This window comes from Sus scrofa, chromosome 6, assembly GCF_054392235.1.
Source record: "Sus scrofa isolate SSC_HxYL_T2T_F1_AM1 chromosome 6, Sscrofa_HxYL_maternal_Yorkshire_Landrace_v2.0, whole genome shotgun sequence".
NCBI classification, from domain to species: Eukaryota; Metazoa; Chordata; class Mammalia; order Artiodactyla; family Suidae; genus Sus; species Sus scrofa.
In genome coordinates, this window is record NC_139388.1 from 154,587,534 (window position 1) to 154,609,429 (window position 21,896).

The 21,896-nt window shown below is 47.9% G+C and overlaps 1 protein-coding gene and 1 long non-coding RNA gene across 9 annotated transcripts in view; one reads left to right on the plus strand and one right to left on the minus strand.

Moving 5' to 3' along the window:
- KANK4 (KN motif and ankyrin repeat domains 4) overlaps window positions 1–6,397 on the plus strand; it is a 74,790-nt gene extending 68,393 nt beyond the window's left edge. For all 8 annotated transcript variants that reach the window (XR_014808118.1, XR_014808117.1, XR_014808116.1 and 5 more), the window contains one exon: window positions 4,459–6,397. Coding sequence is in view for 4 of the 8 variants with exons in the window: in XM_013988892.3 (XP_013844346.3) it covers window positions 4,459–4,563 (105 nt within the window). In the remaining 4 variants the exon portion in view is untranslated. The remainder of the gene's footprint in view (window positions 1–4,458) is intronic.
- LOC102165354 (uncharacterized) overlaps window positions 1–21,896 on the minus strand; it is a 142,269-nt gene that overhangs the window by 103,138 nt on the left and 17,235 nt on the right. The window lies entirely within an intron of this gene.

Consider the following 21,896-nt stretch of genomic DNA (forward strand, 5'->3'; position numbering starts at 1 on the left):
AAGATTAAAAAAAAAAAGAAAAAAAACAGACAAAACAGAGAAACAGACTTCCTTGTATGTTTTTGTTTGTGTGTTTGTTTTTTTTGTTGTTGTTGTTTTGTTTGTTTGGTTTTTTGTCTTTTAGCCTTTTCCAGGGCTGCTCCTGCGGCACATGGAGGTTCCCAGGCTAGGGGTCCAATTGGAGCCATGGAATCTGAGCCGTGTCTTTGACCTACACCACAGTTCACGGCAATGCTGGATCCTTAACCCCCTGAGCAAGGCCAGGGATCGAACCCGCAACCTCAGGGTTCCTAGTCGGATTCGTAAACCACTGAGCCACAATGGGAACTCCCCCTGTATGTTCTTTTTTTTTTTTTTTTTTTTTTTGTCTTTTTGCTATTTCTTTGGGCCGCTCCTGCGGCATATGGAGGTTCCCAGGCTAGGGGTTGAATCGGAGCTGTAGCCACTGGCCTACACCAGGGCCACAGCAACGCGGGATCCGAGCCGCGTCTGCAACCTACACCACAGCTCACGGCAACGCCGAATCATTAACCCACTGAGCAAGGGCAGGGACCGAACCCGCAACCTCATGGTTCCTAGTCGGATTCGTTAACCACTGCGCCACGATGGGAACTCCCCCCCTGTATGTTCTTAATACCCACAGTTTGAAAGAACCAAGGGCCTGGGGAGGGAAAGAGTCCCCCCTGTCCCAGGGACATCCCCTCTTGTTAGGGAACATCTGAATGATGTGCCGTGGTTCATCAGTGATTCAAGCTGTGGGGTCCCTCATGCCACACCCAGGCAGCAGGCACCCTGGCTCAGCATTTTCAGATCCCATGAACCCCACCTCTGCCCAAAGCCATTTCTGCAGTCGCGAGAAAGCACAGAGCTTCTTGAAATGCATGTGGAATCAGTGATGGGCTCTGGAAATAAGGGCTCCTTCTCCAAACAGGTTACGGTCAGACAAAGGTTCTGTGTTAACAAGCTCCCTGCAGGGCCCCCTCGGGCAGGAGGTGGCTCGTTACTCTGGAACAGGCCCAGAGCCATCTCAGGAGTGGCCTCTGCAGTTGGCCTGGGGAGACCTAATAGGGCGGGCCAATGGGGCAGCAGTGAGGCCTGTGAGATAGCGGGCAGGGCTCTGAAGTTCCTGGTGAGCAAGGACCTTCAGGCAGTGAGTCCTAGAGCATCTCCTGGACTCTGCTGCAGATCAGAGAGCTCAGTGGCTGCTTTCAGGAGGTGGAGGAAGAGCCACAGCCAGAGAGCTTCATTGTGCTTGGACAAATGGAGTGATTACTAGAAATGTGGCCTTTCAACACCCATGCATTTGAAACTGGGTTCAGCGACTGTGTGCCTTTGAGCAGGTGACCTAACCACTCTGAGCCTCTGTATGCGTCTCTGTAAATGCGGATAGTAATGGACCAGACCTAAATATGGTAGTGTTTGTAAAGTCCCTATCTGACATCTAAGAGGCACTCAGTTGATGGTAACTGTTCTTGTTGTGAATAGATGAGCCGTGACACAAATACAAGCAGCCCCCACATGATTGAGCAGGGTTCTCGGCATTGCAGGATGTGCCTAGAGGGAGTAGGAAAAATGAAGGTCTGGAGTTAGGGGAGCCCATCAGAGCAGACCGGTCCCCAAAGGGAGAAGTGGCTCTCATTCAGGAGTGATTTTGCACTCCAGCGGAAGTTCAGCAGTGTCTGTGTGTCTGCGTGCGTGCACACAGTCCTGGCGTCCAGCGGGTAGAGGCCAGGGTTGCTGCTAAACATCCTACAATGTACGGAAACAAGGAAGAATTACAACTTATCTGGCTCAACATGTCCGTGGTGCTGTGGCTGAGAAACCCTGGTGTAGGCAAGGGCTGAGATCCTGGTGGAATGAGAAGCCCCATCCCAGTCAAGTGCTGGCTCAGGAAGCCAGACCAGGGTCGAGGACAAGGCTGGCTGCAGTTCAGGGCAGGGCCGGAGGCCTGAGAGGTAGAAGTGGGCGGCTAAACGGGAGATGCTGGCAGAAGCCTGTCCTAGGGGAAGGTGGAGAGGGCTAGGGGACGCCCAGAGAGCACAGGGGTGCCTGGATGATGTAGGCAGCAAGCCCACAGAAAGTCCCAGACCCTGCTGCCTGCTGGGGACAGGGTCAACACAGAGTTACACCCAAATTTCCCAAAGGTGATTTGGGTGAGAAATTTCAGTGGGCGATGGGACAGCTGACGGAGACCCTAGCAAGAACCAAGCCCTGTGCCTCCAGATTTGCACTGAAGGGCGGCGTCCAGCCCTTATCGTGATGACCATCTCGTCTCACCGTTCACTTCCCCGTGGAGATTTAGATGGAAAACTGAGCGAGAAATCCTATCCCGAAAGTAGCTTCTCTCATCCTACCGACATTTAAAGGTTGCTATAAAAGCAAAACCCCCAGAACAGTCAGCAAGGGGCCTTCCCTAGGTTAGAAGCTAATTCAAGAGGTCACCTTTGGCCTCTTCCAGGGACCTGCCCTGTCTGGCTCCCACTGGAGCAGCCCACAGCGGGCTTGTTCCCAGGGCCCTGGCAGAGGCAGCTGAGGGACACAGCCTCCCCAGGCTGTCTCTCTGGCCACGCTTTCTGATCTGAATGGGGTCTTCCACTTTCCATGTCTGCAGCTGAAGAGCCTGCAGACACAGGCTGTCATCTCTGGGCGGGTCCTGTCCAAAGGTGCCCGTGTCCCCTGGAACTGGCCTTGTGCCTCTTTCCCATAGTAACAGGAATCACGTCGTCTTTGTGTTTAGGCAGAGCCTCCTGGTTGACACAGTGCAGCGCTGGAGTCCACAGGGGACAGACACCCAGGCCCCTCTCGTGGGGCTTTCACAAGGCTCCTCTGTGGAAAACATTTGCTTTCTTCCAGACGTGTCCAATCTAGGAGCATACTTGTTAGGATTTGGGTGGCTCGGGTTCTTCATCCACTGGAAAGGAATCCTCTGCTATCATCTCGCATCCCCTCTTTCCACAGCACTTACTGAGGGCCACGCAGACGGCAGGCATGGGGCCAGCAGAACAGGCCAGATCCAGTGTCTGGCCTCATGGGGCCTGGGATTTATCAAATAACCCCCACAGACACCAAATGATAAAGCGTGGCGGAAGGGAGGTACCAGGAGTCGTGGGGCCGTTTCAGGGAAAGAACTTCATGTGTCTTGTGCAGCCTGTCTGCAGAAATGCCCCTTCCTTCCTCTGCGCATCCTGTCCCTTGAGCTCACTCTGCTCCTCTGCTGGCTTGGTTGGTCTTTGGCCGGGCATTATCGCTTTTTGTACGTATGTGGAACCCCAGGCAGCTGGACTTCATCCCGGAGCACAGAGAAGAGGCTGAAAGGTTTTCAGCTGAGTGTCAACCGTTTCTCGCTGCTTCTGTGGATTTCCTACATTTTAGGAATTTCTCCCATCTACAGTAGAGAACACTCTAGTGGGATCTTGAGGGGCCCTCCTGTGTCAAAGCCATTAATATTGATGCAGTAAAGTGGAAAAATGTTCACACTTAAAGTGGGCTAAATAAGGACCAGAAATAGCCTCAGGTTGGATTTTTGCCTTCCAGTGAGTTGCCAAAAAAGTAGTTTCCGAAGCTGTCTTGATTGCAGAATTCTGCATACGAGATTGAACCCTCACCGAGCTGTCTCCACTGCATCCCCCCAGCCCTTCCCCTCATCTCTGCATAGAGAATGCCCGCTGCTGCCTGCTGAGCGCTGCTCTGCTTGCAGCTTTACACAGCAGGACCGGCATCTTTTTTGCACGGTGGCTGCGCTGAGAAAAGCACCACAGCATCACGCTTCAGGAGGGAAGAATGAGTGTGTCCTTCTGGGCTGGGAGCCCACTCCAAGAAGTCGGTGCTTAGGAAGTAATTTGGAATGGGGGGGGATGCTTTCTGCACTCAGTTTATGATGGTGAGGACTTGGAAACAACCAAAGTCTCCCACAGAAGGGAAATAGTTCAGTCACCTATGGACTTTTACACAGCCAATAAGAAAAACTATATGTTCTGGTGGCTGTGTAAGAGCAGGGGCAGTTTGAGAGCATCTCGCAGTAAGGTCAAAATAAAACTAGATTCCAAAGTGATATATATTATCCCTTCCTCTTTTTAAAAACCAACAACGCATTTGTGCAGGAGAAAAGACTGGAGGGAGACATACCCAAACTTTCGTTTAAGTCCCTGTAATGGGATAATGGAAGCGTTGTTTTCATTCCTCTGTCTTCCGATTAAAAAAAAAAAAAAAAAGTATTAAAAACCCAGGGACACGTCTTTCGTTTGGGTGGCACAGATTTCCCAGGAGTGAATTCTGTTTCTATGGGAGGGAGTCTATTTCTCTTGATCCTCATGCCACAGGAGTCTCCTTCTCTCTGTGGATGCTTGGGATAGACGTCTCTGCCCCGTGCACACCCCTTGCTCTCAGCTCACCCTTCCTTTCTGGGGTGGGAGGCAGATGGGATAAAAATTTGTTTCTCCTTTTCTTGCTCCCCTCTAGGCTGGCCGAACAGCTTTGTCCATCGTTCTGAAATCACCCGCCCATGTGGAAATTGCAGGGCTGCTGCGGGCCCACGCAAAGCAGGGCAGGTCCCTGGGGCCATAGGGGCTGCGGAAGAACTGGCAGCTGGGAACAGAAGGCGCCTTCTTTGGACTCCTCCCTCGCCCTTGGAGAGGGCACGGGTCATAGCCAGGGGGCTGCCCCTCCAGAGGAGAAACTATGTCAAATATGCACATACATTCCTGTTGTATAATTCTGCTCATTAGGATGCTTTGTAGTTTTTGCCTTAGGCCAAGCCCCCAAACTCTGCGGGCTGCAGCGGGGTGCAACGTACAAGGTGCATTGGTGTTGGTTAAAAATCCCAAACATCTTCAGCCTCAAATTCCTTGTGACTCTACCCTTTGTAGCACCGTGTAGGGAGCAGGCAGTCAGGAGCACAGTAGCAAAGCAATACTTTTTAAGTGGAATTTTAAAGTGCACCATCTTTTTGTTTTTTTAATCAATATATATGAATATATCCCATTGGAATATGCATGTCCCATTGGAATAAGCAAGGAGGGGGGAAGGGGTGGGATTTTAGCAGCTGCCCTGGCAGTCATTTCTCTGACGGACCCAGGAGAATCACTATGTGAGCAGGTGAAGCTGAACAGACCCCACTAGGGCCTTTGTTTAGTTGGGGTTGACAGAGAAATCTTAATTCAGATGAGGTAGGTAAAAGAAGCATATTGGCATCAGTGCCAGATATATACAGTCTTGACCATTTCCGAGTCATCAGGTGGCTCCGGTTTGCTCCAGGGAAATTGGAATTAATCAGGAAATCCAATCCAATGACGCACACCACATGTATCCAGGCAGAGTCCAGTTACAGAAGCTCTTCTGAATCCGCGAAGGCAATAAATGAATCGGAGTGAGCATCCTTCTCAGGGTGGGTTATTGTCATCCAGAAGCCGCTGCTTTTCCTCCAGAGCGGTATCCATGGCTTCACAGTAAGCCTGGCTCCTTTCTCTTCCCCCGCCCTCATGAGCCCTTCTGAGGAGCTGAGGTTTCCAAGGCATCCGGCTGCAGAACCCGCCAGCCTGGGCTGGGGCAGGAGTGTGGAGGCTGGGCTGGGCTGGGCAGGGCCCGCTGTGTCCTGACATCTCTCTCTCCTGGACGGTTCGTTCTTAAACGTCCACACTGCCAGAGATCCACATGTCCATGGCTCCCATTCAGTCATGCACAAGGCTCTCTATGAATTTGTTCTTTCTTAAAAATCTCTTGTGCAAAAATGTTCCTCTCATTTAAAAAGGCAAGGCATCAAAGTTGGGTGAGCCTCACACTGGCAGCTCAAAAGCTTGGTTCCCATTGGACTCAGATGCCAATTGGCTTGGCGCCCCTTGGGAGAGTCATGCAACCTCCCCAGGCCCCAGTTTCATCATCTCTAAACATGGAAATCATCATACAACCCGGGGTTCCTGGGCAAGGAACAGCCGATGGAAGTTGGGGAATCCGCTTTGTAATCCATAAAGACTGTCTACAGAAATGGCTCAGCAAACTTGAGTACACTTTATGATTCACATGGGAGGCCCAAAGTCCCAGAGCAGGACGCTGATGTGGGACAGCGTGGCTCAGAGAGAATGGAGCAAATCATGATCTAAGATGCTTAAATGGGTTTCCTTGGACCTCGAAGCACATTTTAAGAGCAAAACCCCACATTAATAAATGTTCCATCCCAGTGCTTCTCCAACTTTGATGTGCATGCAAATCACCTAGAGACCTTGGCAGAACGCAGTCAGTCTGGGGTGGGGGTGGGGAGGGGTCGGGGGAAGGTGGTTGGAGAGTCCACATTTCTAACCAGTTCTCAGGGGATGCTGACGCTGCTGGGCCACACCACTCTTGCAGTGGCAAGGCTCCGGCCTGTCTTGACTGTTTATTCTATTAAAATGCTGCCTCTCCATCATTTGTCTCTGCATTTCTCTGCACTGGGCTCTTGGGAATGTGCAGTGTGGGTCTTATTGTCTCTTGTGGTTCTGCAGAGAGCAGTAGGGGGTCCATGTCCTATGTTGCCAATTCAGGGTCTGTTCCTACATCTCACATGATGGTGGCATATTTTTTAAAAGTTATTTCATTTGAGTCCAGTTTTTAAACAACTTATTTACCAGAGAAGGCAAACTAATATTCCTTGCATTTGAAGCCATTGAATCGTTATCAAAAAGAATTTTTTCATCCTTTTTGAGATTTTTTTTTTTTTTGGTCTTTTTAGGGCTGTACCCATGGCATATGGGAGTTCCCAGGCAGGCTAGGGTCAAATCAGAGCTTCAGCTGCTGGCCTACCCCATAGCCACAGCAACACAGGATCCGAGCTGGGCCTGTGACCTGTACCACAGCTCATGCAACACTGGATCCTTAACCCACTGAGTGTGGCCAGGGATTGAACCTGCATCCTCACGGATACTACTCAGGTTCGTTACTACTGAGCCATGATGGGAACACCCTTTTTGAAATTTTTAATGTTTCTTCTCATCTTGAGTTTGGAACAGGAATACGTGACCTCATCCCTTATAGCCATTCTGTTCTGTTGGAACATCTGAGCCCAGAACATGGCGAGATGAACAAGCACAGAATCCATTCTGCAAATATCTGCTGAAACAGGCCAGGTGCCTGACACTGTCCCTACTCTGGCTTTTAGAAAGCAGCCGTGGTCCCCGCTGGAAAAACAGTGTCTAAGGTTACTGTGATCCCGATCCCAGGCTTTCCAGAACTTGAAGCCAAGGTTCCACTGCTTAATACATTTGTCAAGGGCCCGACAGCACAGCCTCTAAGCAACATAAATCAGGCTCCCTGGACACAAGTATTAAGCTCAGGCCTGGGGAGAAATCCACAAGTATTTTAATTTCCTTCACTGCCTTCATGGAGCTTACAACCTGCTTTTGGAAGACAGGACGTGTGTGCTGATAGGAAAGAATAAGACCAGACAACATAGTTCACTCCACAGATATCTCTGCAGCGCCCAGGTGTGCAGGTGCTGTGCTCACGTCAGAGATGTCACAGTGACACAGTTCGGACTGCCACTTCGCCAGCTGCTTGGGGAAAGGGGATGGTGAGAAGGAAACCTAGAAGACTTCAAGGGCACCGGAACTGGTCTTAGGAAGTCAAGGGAGGCTTCCAGATAAAGAGGTGTCTAACTGGAAACATAAAGATTAGTGAATGTCAGACAGAAAAGGGAGAGGAGTGAGAGGAGCGAGTACCCCCGGCAGAGAGACCAGGGTTGCCAAGACTGAAAGATTTGGGAGCCAGAATTTGGGGACCTTCATTCCATTGGATAGAACTGCCATGTAGAGTTTGAGCGTGACTCTGAGATCAAAGGGTGGATTTGGAGGAGATGAGACTGAAAATACATGAGAACCAGATCGTAAGGGCCCTAAAGCTGTGATAAGTCTTTGTTCTAAAGGCAATGAAAGCTATTGATTTATGATGGGGAAGTTCATTCATCTAACCCTCAGTTAACAGACTCGGCAGGTACTTCCTTCTTTCCAAACACTGTGTTCGGGGCTGGGCACATACAAGTAGGCAAATTAGGTACAGAATTTACAGATTAGCAGGGAAGAAAGACAAGTCATTTTGGCCCAGAATGATGCACGTTGCAACCGGGAAAGTTCAGGTTGTGATGGGGACATATTGGCAGGGGGTGGGGCGGGGGAGGGGGGCTGTGCTCAGTCTAGCCTGAGGGTGGGAAGAGGGTCAAGGAATACTTAACCAGTGTGCAGGATGATTAGGCATTAGCCAGGCAAAAAGTAGCTGAGGAAGCATGCATAAAGACTCAAGACCAGAGACGACATTGATCTGGAGCATTACAACTTTAGTGTTCTCAGGTAGAAAGAAAGAACTGGAAGATGCGGCTAGAGAGAAAGCCACTGTAACGAGCTGGGACTTGAAAGAAATAGGAACACAGGAAGTGATCCTCAGATTTACAATTTAGAAAGAACACTCCAGGTTTGGGGGCATGAGTGACACTTACTCAACAAACACTTGTGGACTATCTATTCTGAGTCCTAAGCTCTAGAGGTCATGGTTTGGTGGAGGAGACAGACATAGGCTGATAGCAACTGTGCAGTGGGATGAGTAGTGGAGGTCTAGATAGGGCTGCAGGAACTGACTTGGCCAAAGGGAGTCAGGGAAGCCTCCAGAGGAGGTGGCTTTTGAGCTAAGCTGTAAGGATGTATAGGCGTTTGCCCAGGCTTTCTAGATAGAACAGCAGGTGTAAAGGTATAGCACATGGAAGAGTGTGGCCTGCTCCTTCAGAGTCATTTTAGAATGATTTGGGTTTAGGCTGCGTGGGAAAAGTGACTAGAGAGGAAAGTCAGTAGACACAGTCATGTGCATATTGAGCTCAGGGATTTGAACTTGAACCTGTACTTTAGGGTGTAGGAGATTTTCTTAGAGAATTTGAAGCTCTCTTTGGAAAAATGCATGTGTGCCAAATTTGCATGTCATTTCAGGGATTCAGAAATCTGCAGTTAAAATCTCACTGCTCCAGGCCATGGGGTGCCATGGAAGAATTTCGAAGTAGTGCAGCCACATGATCAGATTTGCGCAGATCACAGGGGGTGTGTAGAGGGAGATTAGAAGCAAGAAATATGCTAAGAGTTTCTCATAGGATACTGAGAATGAAGCAATGAGGGCCTGTTCCCCTCATGGCATCAGTGGAATAAAAAATAGGTTACATGCATACTACCCAAAGCAATCTGCAAACTTAGAATGATCCCCATCAAATCACCCATGACTTTTTTTTCACAGAACTAGAACAAATAATCATAAAATTTATATGGACCCATTAAAGACCCAGAATTGCCAAAGCAATCCTGAAGACAAAGAACAAAGCAGGAGGCATAACCCTCCCTGACTACGTACAGAACTACAGTAATCAAAACAGCATGGAACTGGCACAAAAACAGACATGTGGATCAATGGAACAGAACAGACACCCCAGAAATAAACCCACACAGCTACAGTCACTTAATCTTGAACAAGGGAGGCAAGAATATACAATAGAGAAAAGACTGTTTCTTCAGCAGGTCATATTGGGAAATTTTCACAGCCACATGAAAATCAATGAAGTTAGAACACTCCCTCACACCATATACAAAAATAAACTCAAAATGACTTAAAGACTTAAATAGAAGACACGATACCATAAAACTCCTAGAAGAGAACATAGACAAAACATTCTCTGACACAAATCGTACCAATGGTTTTCTTAGATCAGTCTCCCAAGGCAATAGAAATAAAAGCAAAAATAAACAAATAGGACTTAAACTTACAAGCTTTTGTACAGCAAAGGAAACCATAAACAAAGAGAAAAGAAACCTATGGACCAGGAGAAAATATTTGCAACTGACAAGCTTAATTTCCAAAATACACAGAGAACTCACACATCTCAATATCAAATAAACAGCCCAACCAAGAAATGGGCAGAGAGCAGAGCTCCCGCTGTGGCACAACAGGATTGGCAGTGTCTTGGGAACATTGGGACATGGGTTTGATCCCTGGCCTGGAACAGTGGGTTAAGGATCCAGCATTGCTGGAGCTGCAGCTTAGGTCAAGACTGTGGCTCAGATCTGATCCCTAGCCCAGGAACTCCACATGCCGCAAGGTGGCCCAAAATGGAAAACAAACAAACAAACAAAGAAATGGACAGAGAGTTCTCTTATGGTATAGCAGATTAGGGATCTGGTATTGTCACTGCAATGGTTCAGGTCGCTACTGTGGTGTTGGTTCAGTCCCTGGCCCAGGAACTGCCAGATGCCCCAGGCATGGACACACACACACAAAAAAAGACATAAGACATAAATAGACATCTCTCCAAAGACTACATATGGATGACCAACATGCACATGAAATGCTGCTCTATGTGACTAATTATTAGAGAACTGCAAATCAAAACTACAGTGAGGCATCATCTCACACCAGTCAGAATGGCTGTTGTCAAAATGTCTACAAATAATAAATGCTAGAGAGGGTGTGGAAAAAAGGGAAACCTCTTACACTGTTGGTGGGAATGTAAATTGGTGCAGCCATTATGGAAAACAGTATGGAAGATTCTTAAAAAACTGAAAATGGAGCTACCAGATGATCCAACAACCTCACTCCTGGGCATGTATCCCAACAAAATTATGATTCAAAAATATCCATGAACTCCTATGTTCAGAGCAGCACTCTTTCCAATAGCCAAGAACATAAAAGCAACCTAAATGTCCACTGACAGATAAATGGATAAAGAAGATGTGTATGTACACACACACACACACACACACACACACACACACAAATAGAATTACCACTCAGCCAAAAAAAAATGGAACAGTGTCATTTGCAATAACATAGATGGACCTAAGATTATTGTACTAAGTCATAAATAGAAAGATAAATACTATATGATATCACTTATACGTGAAATCTAAAACATTGACACAAATGAATTTATCTATGAAATAGAAACAGACTCACAGATGAAGAACAGACTTGTGGTTGCCAAGAGGGAGAGAGGGTAGAGGAGGGAAAAATTGGGTGTTTGGGATTGGCAGGTGCAAACTATTATATATGGAATGGATAAACAACAAGGTCCTACTGTGTGGCACAGGGAACAATAGTCCATATCCTATGACAAACTGTAATGGAAAAGAATATGAAAAAGAATGTGTGTATATCTATTGAATATACTGAATCACTTTATTGTACAGCAGAAATTAATACAACATTGTAAATCGACTATACTTCAATAAAACAAATTTAAAAAAAAAATTAAAAAGCAGTGTCCATTTCTTCCCTCCAGCTTTAATGTGGCTACTTAAGGGCAGAACATGCCCATTCAAATGCAAGTTCAATGAGGACAGAGTCCTATCACGGTCATTGTTTAACTCCCAGCACCTAGGATAGTACCCAGCATGTAGTTGTTCAATAAATGTTTGTTGAATGAGTTACTGACTGCTTTCCCTCTAGAGTGTAGCCTTGTTGTTCATTGTGTCCTCTTTGTTTAGAGCAGTACTTGGCACCTAGTTGTCACTCAATAAACATTTGTTAAATGAAAAAGAAAAAAGAATGGGGCCCTACAGGAAAGGCATCAGGGGTGGGCATGTGCCAGGATGTAATTACAAACTGGATGGTGGAGAAGTGTCACAAAATGAAAAGATGTTCCACGTTGCTAACTATTAGAGAAATGCAAATTAAAGCGTACAATGAGGTATCACCTCACACAGGTCAGAATGGCCATCATCAAAAAGTCTACAGATAACAAATGCTAGACAAGGTGTGGAGGAAAAGGAGCCCCTCCTATATGGTACAGCCACTATGGAGAAGAGTATAGAAGTTCCTTAAAAAACTAAAGATAGAACTACCAGTTGATCTTGCAGTCCCAGTCCTGGGAATATATCCAGAGAAAAACACAATTTGAAAATATCCATGCACCCCAAGGTTTACTGCAGCACCATTTATAATAACAAGAGATGGGAGCAACCTAACTGTCCACTGACAGGTGAATGGACAAAGAAATGTGGTGTGTGTGTATATATATGTTTACCACACACGACGGAATATAACTCAGCCATAAAAGTGAAAGAAATAATGCCATTTGCAGCATCATGGATGGACCTAGAGATTATCACACAAAGTAAGCCAAAGACAAGTATCATATGATATCACTTACATGAAGAAACTAAAAGAAAAAAAGAGGTACAAATGAACTTATTTCCAAAACAGAAAGAGATGCACAGGCACAGAAAACTTATGGTTACCAAAGGGGAAAGGGGGTGGAGAGAGGGACAAATTAGGAGGGTGGGATTAACATATACACATGACTTTATTTATATTTATTTTTTGCTTTTTAGGGCCATACACGCGGCATATCGAGGTTCCCAGGCTAGGGATCCAATCAGAACCTTTGCTGCCGGCCTATGCCACAGCCAAAGCAACATCAGATCCGAGCTGCGTCTGTGACCTACACCACAGCTCATGGCAACGCCAGATCCTTGACCCACTGAGCGAGGCCAGGGATCGAACCCGCAATCTCATGGTTCCTGGCCAGATTTGTTTCCACTGCACCATGATGGGAACTCCATACACACTACTTTCTACAAAATAGACAACCAACAATGACCTACTGTGTAGCACAGGGAACTGTAGTCAATATTATGTAATAACATATAAGTGAAAAGATTCTGAAAAAGAATATATATGTATATATACATATGTCTGTATAACTGAATTGCTATGCAGTATACCTGAAAATTACATGACATTATAAATCAAGTATAACTCAATAAAAAATTTTTTTTACTGAGTGACACGAAAATGATGGCACCACCACTATCCCCAGTATCTCTCCTTCCCTTCATCCTTAGTAGTAGAATCCCCAACTTTCAGCTGGACACATCACCACCCAGAATAGAGACTATCTCCCAGCCTCCCTTATGGTTGGATGTGGCCACATAACTAGGTTCTGGCTAACAGATGAATGCAGAGTGATGTGTGCGGCAAACTCCAGCTCCTGTATGTATTTAAAGCAACAGGAAATGCATTTCCCCCTTCCCACTTGCTGGAATGTGGTAGCAATAAATCCTGATACACAAAGATGAGGCCCACACTCTAGGGATCATAGAATAACAAGTCAGAAGGAGCTTAAGCCCTCAGCCGTTTAAAGCCATCAAATCTTCCCCTGACTGTTTATTCCCCATTGGATGTGTGAGCAAGAAAAACTCTTTAACTTTGTTTATATCATTGGACATTTGGGATCTCTGTTACAATAGGAACTGGATAAAAATTCCAAGGGAAAAGCCCAGGAAGAGGATATTCTCAATGGCTAGGTGTCATGGGTATGTCCTCGGGGTACCAGCCCCTTATGCCCACAGTGAAATCACCCCACACACAGCCTTGCAGAAGGTGAGGCCTCGTGTCACCATAGCAGATTCCTAAATGCAGACTCTGGGCCACAAGGCAGCCCTTAAGCAAGAAGGTCTGTGAACCGGCCTGGTATAGAAATGTGGACGGGACCATGGACTCATCCGAGAAACTTTGAATAAAGAAACACGTAGAGGTGTTCCCGTTGTGACTCAGAGGTAATGAATCCGGCTAGGAACCAAGAGGATGAAGGTTCGATCCCTGGCCTTGCTCAGTGGGTTAAGGATCTAGCACTGCCATGAGCTGTGGTGTAGGCTGCTGATGAGGCTCGGATCCTGCGTTGCTGTGGCTGTGGGGTAGGCCAGCAGCTGTAGCCCTGACTCGACCCCTAGCCTGGAAACCTCCCTATGCCCCACGTGTGGCCCTAAAAAGCAAAAAAAGAAGAAACAAAATAAAGAAATACATAGAGTTTTAGGCAGTAGCAGTAGGTCTTGTTAGGGGAGAAGAGAGAAAAGCCCTACAAAGGACTGAGGCATGAGAACATGTGTGCATAGAGGTCAAGATAGGCCGGAAGTATGTGTGACAAGGAGTGATGAACAGAGAAAAGATGGAAGCAGAGTCTATTGAGGAGACACCTATGGACTGTCTGCCAGGCCCTCCTGTCCTAGGACCCTCCTCCCCAGCCCCATCAGCACCACGTGACTGCAGCAGGAGTGGTCGCGTAGCTACAAGAAACCTTGGCCCCTGGCCACTGAAGGCTGGACACTGGAACTGACTCGGCCAGTCAGACCTTCTCCTAGGGATTTTGGAGCTGGGATTTAGGACAGAAATTCAGTCTCCTTCTGGGTGTCTAAGTTATAACATGTCACCTCAGAAGCTCCTGGTGGCCAGGGTTAGCCTTGCACACTGGGGAGCAAAAGTGACACTTCAGGAGTTCCCATCGTGGCGCAGTGGTTAACGAATCCGACTAGGAACCATGAGGTTGCGGGTTCGGTCCCTGCCCTTGCTCAGTGGGTTAACGATCCGGCGTTGCCGTGAGCTGTGGTATAGGTTGCAGACGCGGCTCGGATCCTGCGTTGCTGTGGCTCTGGTGTAGGCCAGTGGCTACAGCTCCGATTCGACCCCTAGCCTGGGAACCTCCATATGCCGCGGGAGTGGCCCAAAGAAATAGCAAAAAGACAAAAAAAAAAAAAAAAAAAAAAAAGTGACACTTCAGTCAGGAAGCCTGAAGCAGGAGTTCCAGTCGTGGCTCAGCGGAAATGAATCTGGCTAGTATCCATGAGGACGCAGGTTCAATCCCTGGCCTTGCTCAGTGGGTTAAGGATCTGGCGTGTTGCCATGAGCTGTGGTGTAGGTCGCCGATGCAGCTTGGATCTGGCATTGCTGTGGCTGTGGTATAGGCTGGCGGCTCTGGCTCCAATTTGATCTCTAGCCTGGGAACCTCCATGTGCCGCAGGTGTGGCCCTGAACAACAACAAAAAAAAGACTTCCTGGCTTCACCAGAGCAACCATGTTCCTTCCTCAGACTCCAGCAGGTAGCTACTCTTCAGCTCCATGTCTACCCCACTGGTCTCTTCCCCCAGCCTCCCCTGGGGGGTTGTGTAACACAGTGGGAGGGGAGCAAGGGCGTGGTCCCTGGAAGCGGCTGTGTCTGGGGTTGGATCCCAGCTGGACCACTTGGCCACTCGGGCTCCTGATCTGTGAACCAGAAAGTATTAGTTCCTCCTCTGTTCTTGTAAGAGGTTGGTGAGCTGAGGCATCCTCTTAAACGCTTGGTTCCGGTGACCAAACCCAGCATGCAGAACAGGGCTCCCCCTTTCCCCTGGCCATTGAGACTTTCCCCCAAGTCCGACCCATAAAAATAGAAGCTCACCTTCACTGAGCACTTAGAACTACTCGGGCATCATTCTTAAGAGTGTCTTATGAAACCATTTACTCCTCACAATAACCCTGTGATGCAGGCATTAATATTATCCTTGTTGAACAGAAGAAGAAACTGAAGCACAGACAGGTTAAGTAACTCACCCAAGGCCACACAGCTAGTAAACAGCAGATCTGGGTCTGGCTCTGTGACTCTGCTCCATGGCCTGCCACACATCCGGAGCTCTTCTTGCTCTCTTGTCAGCAACCCAGGCTGGGCATGAGTGTTCAGCAGCAGGGAGTGGACACTGCTAGGATGAAAGCTACTTCAGGGACCCAGCATGAAGCCACTGGCTGACCTGCAAGTCCTACCAGCTGGCCCCAGGACAGAGGAGACCCACAGGCAGAGTGTTTGGGACTGGAGCCGCTGAGGGTTCAGGACCCCCATGCACTCAACATTCTTGGGGAAGAAAGCAGTCTTCTGGGCAGGGGATGGATAGTCTGAAGCCACATTGCCTCGACGGCCCCCTCAGTGGGGAATTCCCTATAATTCCAAATCAGCTCCTTCCCCCCCCACCCCCGCCCCGTCCCCTCCCAGAGAGAGATGGGCCTGGAACAGAGGGAGCCCAGCCAGTGACAGAGAGCGGTCCTGCCTGCCTTCCTCTCTGCCCCACCTCCACATCCAGTCTCAGTGAAGCCCTCAGAAGTAAGAGGAACCATCCTACTGTTGAATCGGGAGTGGGGGAGACATTCTCCAATCTTCATGTTGCCTCAATAGTGAGGAAACATCTAGTCTCCTCCCCAGAAGGGAAAACTACGAGAAGAAACGAGGTCCCCTCTCCCGCTGTCCCTGTAGTCAGATCTGGAAGAGGATGGGAGCAAAGCCCATCTCTGCTCTGCCGGCCCACAGAGAGGCGGCACCTTTGACAGGGATGCAGCAGGAGAGTTACACAGGTCATTGTAGGAGTCCCAGTAAGGCACCATAGATAGAGAGGGAAACTGAGGGAACTTTGAGAGATCTCTGTAAGTTAATAATGGCTCTAGAAGGCCATCAGATTGCTTGACTATTGGAAGCAAGGGATATGCCTGGGGTCACTGGGTGGGGGTGGGTGAGGCCTGCATTTAGGTTCAGACCAAGGGCAGCAGTTTAAGGACCACCCTTCTGCTGATATGAATAAGCACCATGACAGTTCTGGTTTGACCTTACAGGGTCAAATACTCTCTTACCAGATACCAAGGAGGAGCTACTTGAAGAAAGAGGAAGGAGTTCCTGTTATGGTGCAGTGGAAATGAATCCGACTAGAACCATGAGGTTGCTGGTTCGATCCCTGGCCTTGCTCAGTGGGTTAAGGATCCAGCATTGCTGTGAGCTGTGGTGTAGGTCACAGGAGCAGTTCAGATCTGGTGTTGCTGTGGCTGTGGTGTAGGCCAGAGGCTACAGCTCTGATTAGACCTCTAGCCTGGGAACCTCCATATGCCATGGGTACGGCCCTCAAAAGACAAAAAAAAAAAAAAAAAAAGGAAAGAAAGAGTAAGAGCTGGTCTTTTCTGACCCCCACCCCCCTTGGATGGTAAGATAAAACTGTAGCCCACCTAATCTTCGGGGCACAGCTTCCTTGCCTGTCACTTGCATCTCTAACAAGCATCCTATCTTAATAAATCTATTTCTTGCCTGTCACTTTGTCTCTCACTGAATTCCTTCTGCACAAAGGCATAAAGAACCTGAACCTCAGTAAGTACTGGGTGAGTGATTCTAATTTAAAAACTCTGGGTTCAAATCCCAATCTGGATTTAGGCTGGGTTCAAGTCCTGGCACATGGGTTCAAGTTCCAGTCTGGGTTCTGGCTCGGTTCAAGCCATAAGTGCTGTCAGTTTCACCTTGGTCTGCTTTCCACATTCCTACCCCCACCAGCTCAGCCGGACAGGCCTGGCCGTGCCTCCTTGGGGGACTAAGATTCTGATCACCAACCCCAATTTTTGGAGGGTTTTCCCCACATCCAAGCCCTTCTTGGACACAGCTGGGAGTCCAACTTTCACCTTGACCTGGAACCAGCATCAGATTCCACAGGTTCAGGGTCCAGTCTCACAGGACTTCCCTGCACATCAGATGCCAAATCACAAGCTCAGGTTGTCACCTGTGCTTCTGACCAACCGGCTACAGCTTAGAGGTTCCCATGACCTCCTCCTTGGGTTTCATCAATTTGCTAGCTTGGCTCACACAACTCAGAGAAACATTTACTTACTAGATCACTGGTTAATCATAAAAGGTAGAACTCAGGAACAGCCAGATGGAACAGATGCAGAAGGCGAGACGGGGGGAGGGCACAGAGGGCATTGTGCTCCGCATCTCCACGTGTTCACCAACCAGGATGCTCTCTGAACCCTGGTCCTTTGGGTTTTATAGAGACTTCACTACAGAGGTAAGACTGATTTAATCACTGGCCACTGATGACCGAACGCAATCTCCAGCCCCTCTCACATCCTCAGAGTGTCAGAGGAATAAGACAGAAAGTTCCAACCCTCTAATCCCATGGTTGGTTCTCCTGGCAACCAGTCCCCATCCTTAGGGGCCGTCCAGTAAGTCTTTCATTAACACAACAAAAGACACCTTCAGGGCTCTCACCACTTAGAGATTCCAACGGTTTTAGGAGCTCTGTGCCAGAAATGGGACAAAGTCCAAATTCATATTTCTTACTATAAATCACACTATCACAGGGACACTGCATGGGACACTGCGGCTCTGCTTGTGACCAGAGTGAATGTGTGATTCTGGCCTCAAGTGTGAGATACTGTGTACATTTAAGCCAGGCCCTTCTTTTGAGCCCTGATCAGTATAAAATTGATACCTTTGGCATCCCATCTGCCAGTTGTTTCCCAGCTTGGGAAATGAGAAAAGTTGTAGTTATTTATCGCCCTGAACTCCTCCCCCAAGTTCCCCACACACCCTGGGCAGCACGTTGGTCATGCAGATGAGACCCAGCCTGGTCCAGCTGGGCAGAGAAGGGTTGCCCCCCCAGCGCCACTACAGACATCCACCCAGCTGAACAGATGACATGCAGCCCTGATAACTGCCGCATCAGTGCCACTCAAAGTCTGCCCAGTAATTGACATCTTGTGATCAGTGGGCTTGTATTGTGTTTGTTTGAAATTTCATCTTCCTTCTTAGTCATTTTTACAGATGTTGTGGGTTGAATGATGCCCCCGCCACCCCGCAAAGAAGTCCTTGTCTTCTTCCCTTGGAATGTGTGCATGTGACCTTGTTTGGAAAAAGAGCCTTTGCAGACGTAATTGAGGCTGGCAAAATGAGATCATCCTCCATCTCATCCTGGATTACCCAGGTGAACCCTAAATCCAATGCCAATGTCCTTAAAAGAGACACAGAGATGGCGGTAGAGAATGGAGCGATGCAACCACGAGCCAAGGAGCACCTGGAGCCGCAAGACGCTGGAAGGAGCAAGAACTGATCCTTCCCTAAAGCCCCAGAAGGAGTACAGCCCTGCCAACATCTTGATTTCAGACTTCTGGCCTCCAAAACTATAAGACAATACATTTCTGTTGATTTAAGCCACTTAACCTATTTGCCTATTTGTTGTAGCAGCCAAAGAAACTGAATACAATGGCATTTTACAAAAGCATTGCTCCAAAATGGATTTGGGGTGGGGTGGGGTCACTTCTTAACCACATACCCTTTAAGAATCACTATTCTGCATAATGTCATTACCCATAACACAAAGTATCTGTTTAAATGTCTCTCTTCCCCACTATGCTGTGGATTCAAGGCAGACAGGATGACTCCATATTTCTTCAGCTTTTAATTCCCATTGCCCTGTTTTTGACCTGACAAATAGGACACAATAATAAGTAGATTCACCTAGGCAGATCACCTGGGGCTAGTACGTGGCACATACATGTATGTCGAACCGCCTTAGTCCAGTGGACTAAGGCTTCTGTCCTGCTGGAACAGAGTCCCCGGAACCCCTATCCCCTTCGTCTGAGGTCCAAATGGGTTCCAACATGTGGAGAAAGGCTGGGATGACAGATGGGATTGTCGAATGCTGTCTTCCCCTCAATACCACCGGGACAGACGATAAGATAAGACTGAGTCTTAGCAGTGTCTTGAAGAGAAGAAGGCACATTGGGATATCTCTAAGGATTTGGAGTCTGGTTTAAGGTAGCTTGTTCAATGAGAGGCTTGATTAAGATTGGGTAAATATCATGAAATAATAGTTTAAGACTGATGGCCACAGCAAGGGAAGCAGCATGTATGCAAAGACTCTTGGGAGGTAAATTGTCAGTTGAGGTTTTCCTTTGAAGAGTTGAAACATTGAATGATCATTTAAACAATTTTTTGGCAATCTCTAGGAATAAGCAATAGCTACTTTATCTTCCAGGCAAGAGTCTCCCGGAAGAGTCAACCGATGTTGATGAAGAGAGTGGACTATCAGACTTGTGTTGATGTAGACAGCAGTGGTGTGGGTGTAGCTGGTTTCAGTTCTCACAAGTCAGGGGGCCTAACCGAGGGAGGAGAGAGCCAGGGAGGCCCAGACACCTATCAGTTACTTATCAGGATGCTAAAACAATCATCTTGCAATGAGAAACTCCGGTTCCTCACAGCAGCATAGCACAGTAATGCCATTTGAAGGCACATTCACTTTTGTCTTGGCCCTGACGTTTCTTCACTGGCCCCTTTGGAAGCCCTTTGGTCATTCTTCTCTATCTTTCCTCTTTTTCTGGCCCTGGCTTAGCCTTGACTCAATCATGGGGCTAGAATAGGTACCTCAAATCCGGATAGGCTTTCCCTTTTCTCCCAGAACCCACCATGGCCAGTGTGAGCATGTGCTGGTGGTAAGTCCCATATGACTGTACAGGCAACTTTTTTCCACAGCCCTCCCGAACCAGGAGACCTTCCCAGCAACTTCCAAAGTGATTATCCTGCTGCAGACATCAGATAAAACCAGCGGGCCGAGTGGGGGTGGATGCTGATGCGTGCTGGAAAGGCCAAGCAAGGCTGGTGCGTGCACGGCCTCTGGCTGGAGAGACACAGATGCATCTGGCCCCAGACGAGAAGACCTAATCTAATTTCTAAGCAGGAAGACCATAGCTCCCTGTGACAGAACACCAGGCCTGATTTGCCCAGAAATTTACTGGGACTGGGAAGTGAGGGGGGATAACTAACATTTATTGAGGGCCTGCAAGACATTCTTTACACACCATTTCATGGAAGAAAGGCTTTATCCACAATCTTTGTAAACTGAATAATATTTTCAGTACCTCTAAGAGAGACCTCCGCTTGAAAGAAATGTGTAGCAAATCTTCTCTAAAATGAAGGGAATATATTCCTTTTTGGTTTTTTTTTCCCTCTAGTTGAATGCCCTTTGACAAAAATTGTCATCTGAAAGAAAGCACCCTTGCTATTTTCCCCTGAATATAGGCTGCCCAGATAGGTAAGGTGCAATTACCCCAGTCCCAGCAACAGCCACAATTCGCTGATGTTTTGTCCATTGTGAATAAAATGAAAAGCTCTGAAGGGTGAAGAGCCTGTTTTCGACATAACCATGCCCAATTTCTGCATATGCAAATCTCACCCAGGGTTCTTGTCTAGTCCTTTTGATTTAAGGTTCCAAAATATCTAGGAAAGCACACAAATCCCCCAAAGCCATCTCCAGTGAGTGTCATGTCCTGGAACGTCGACAGAGGGCGCATGTCCACTACCTCAGAGGAAGATCCAGTTGTACGAATTTCCACGGTGTGGCGGGGGGGATGCATGAGGACTCTTTTTTCCCAAGAAGTTAGAAAAACAGCGAAATAAACCCAAAGAAAGTAGAATAAGGAGGCATCAAAGTCAGCAATTAATGATTAAGAAAACAGACAAAAGAGGATTAGTAAATCTAGAAGCTGGATAGTTGAACAATACTTCCAGACACAGCTGCTTCCAGGCACCATGCCCTTGCTCCCCTCCCACCATGTGACACAACCCCCAGGGGAATGGAAATGAATCTGACTAGCATCCCTGAGGACTCAGGTTCAATCCCCGGCCTTGCTCAGTGGATTAAGGATCTGGTGTTGCCGTGAGCTGTCATGTAGGTCACAGACAAGGCTTGGATCCCACGTTGCTGGGGTTGTGGGGTAGGCCAGCATCTATAGCTCCAATTCAACCCCCAGCCTGGGAACCTCCATATGTGGAGGGTGTAGCCCTAAAAAGACAAAAAAAAAAAAAGAGTCTGTCTTCCAAAATCAAGAAGAATGACATGGTATTATCCGCTGGCTTGGGGAGCCCCAGCTCAGCTTCCAGGATTGGTACAATGATCCAGCGAGGCTAAGCTTAGCCCAGACCCATGGCAGCCCTAAGCACTTTCCTTGTACCCCATGGCCACGCAAAGCCTGCCTCCACTCCAGTTTTATTGAACTAGGTCCTTTCTGCTGGAAAACTGTCTCATTTCTTTTATGCAAGCCCAAGATGTTTAGCACCTGAGGTGGTGCGTGCACCGCTGGGCCAGCTTGACCTTTCCGGAACGCATTAGCATTTCCTCCAGCCAGGCCTGCTGGTTTCCCTGACAAGCAGCAGGTTTGGAAAAGGTTACCAGTGTCCTTGGCTGCAACTGTCTCGTCAGGCTCACAGAGTACGACAGACTCTGTTGCGACAATTTACTCTGAGCTCACCTGACTGCAGTTTCTTGCTTTGGCTCTGTAAGAAGGAATCGAGGCTA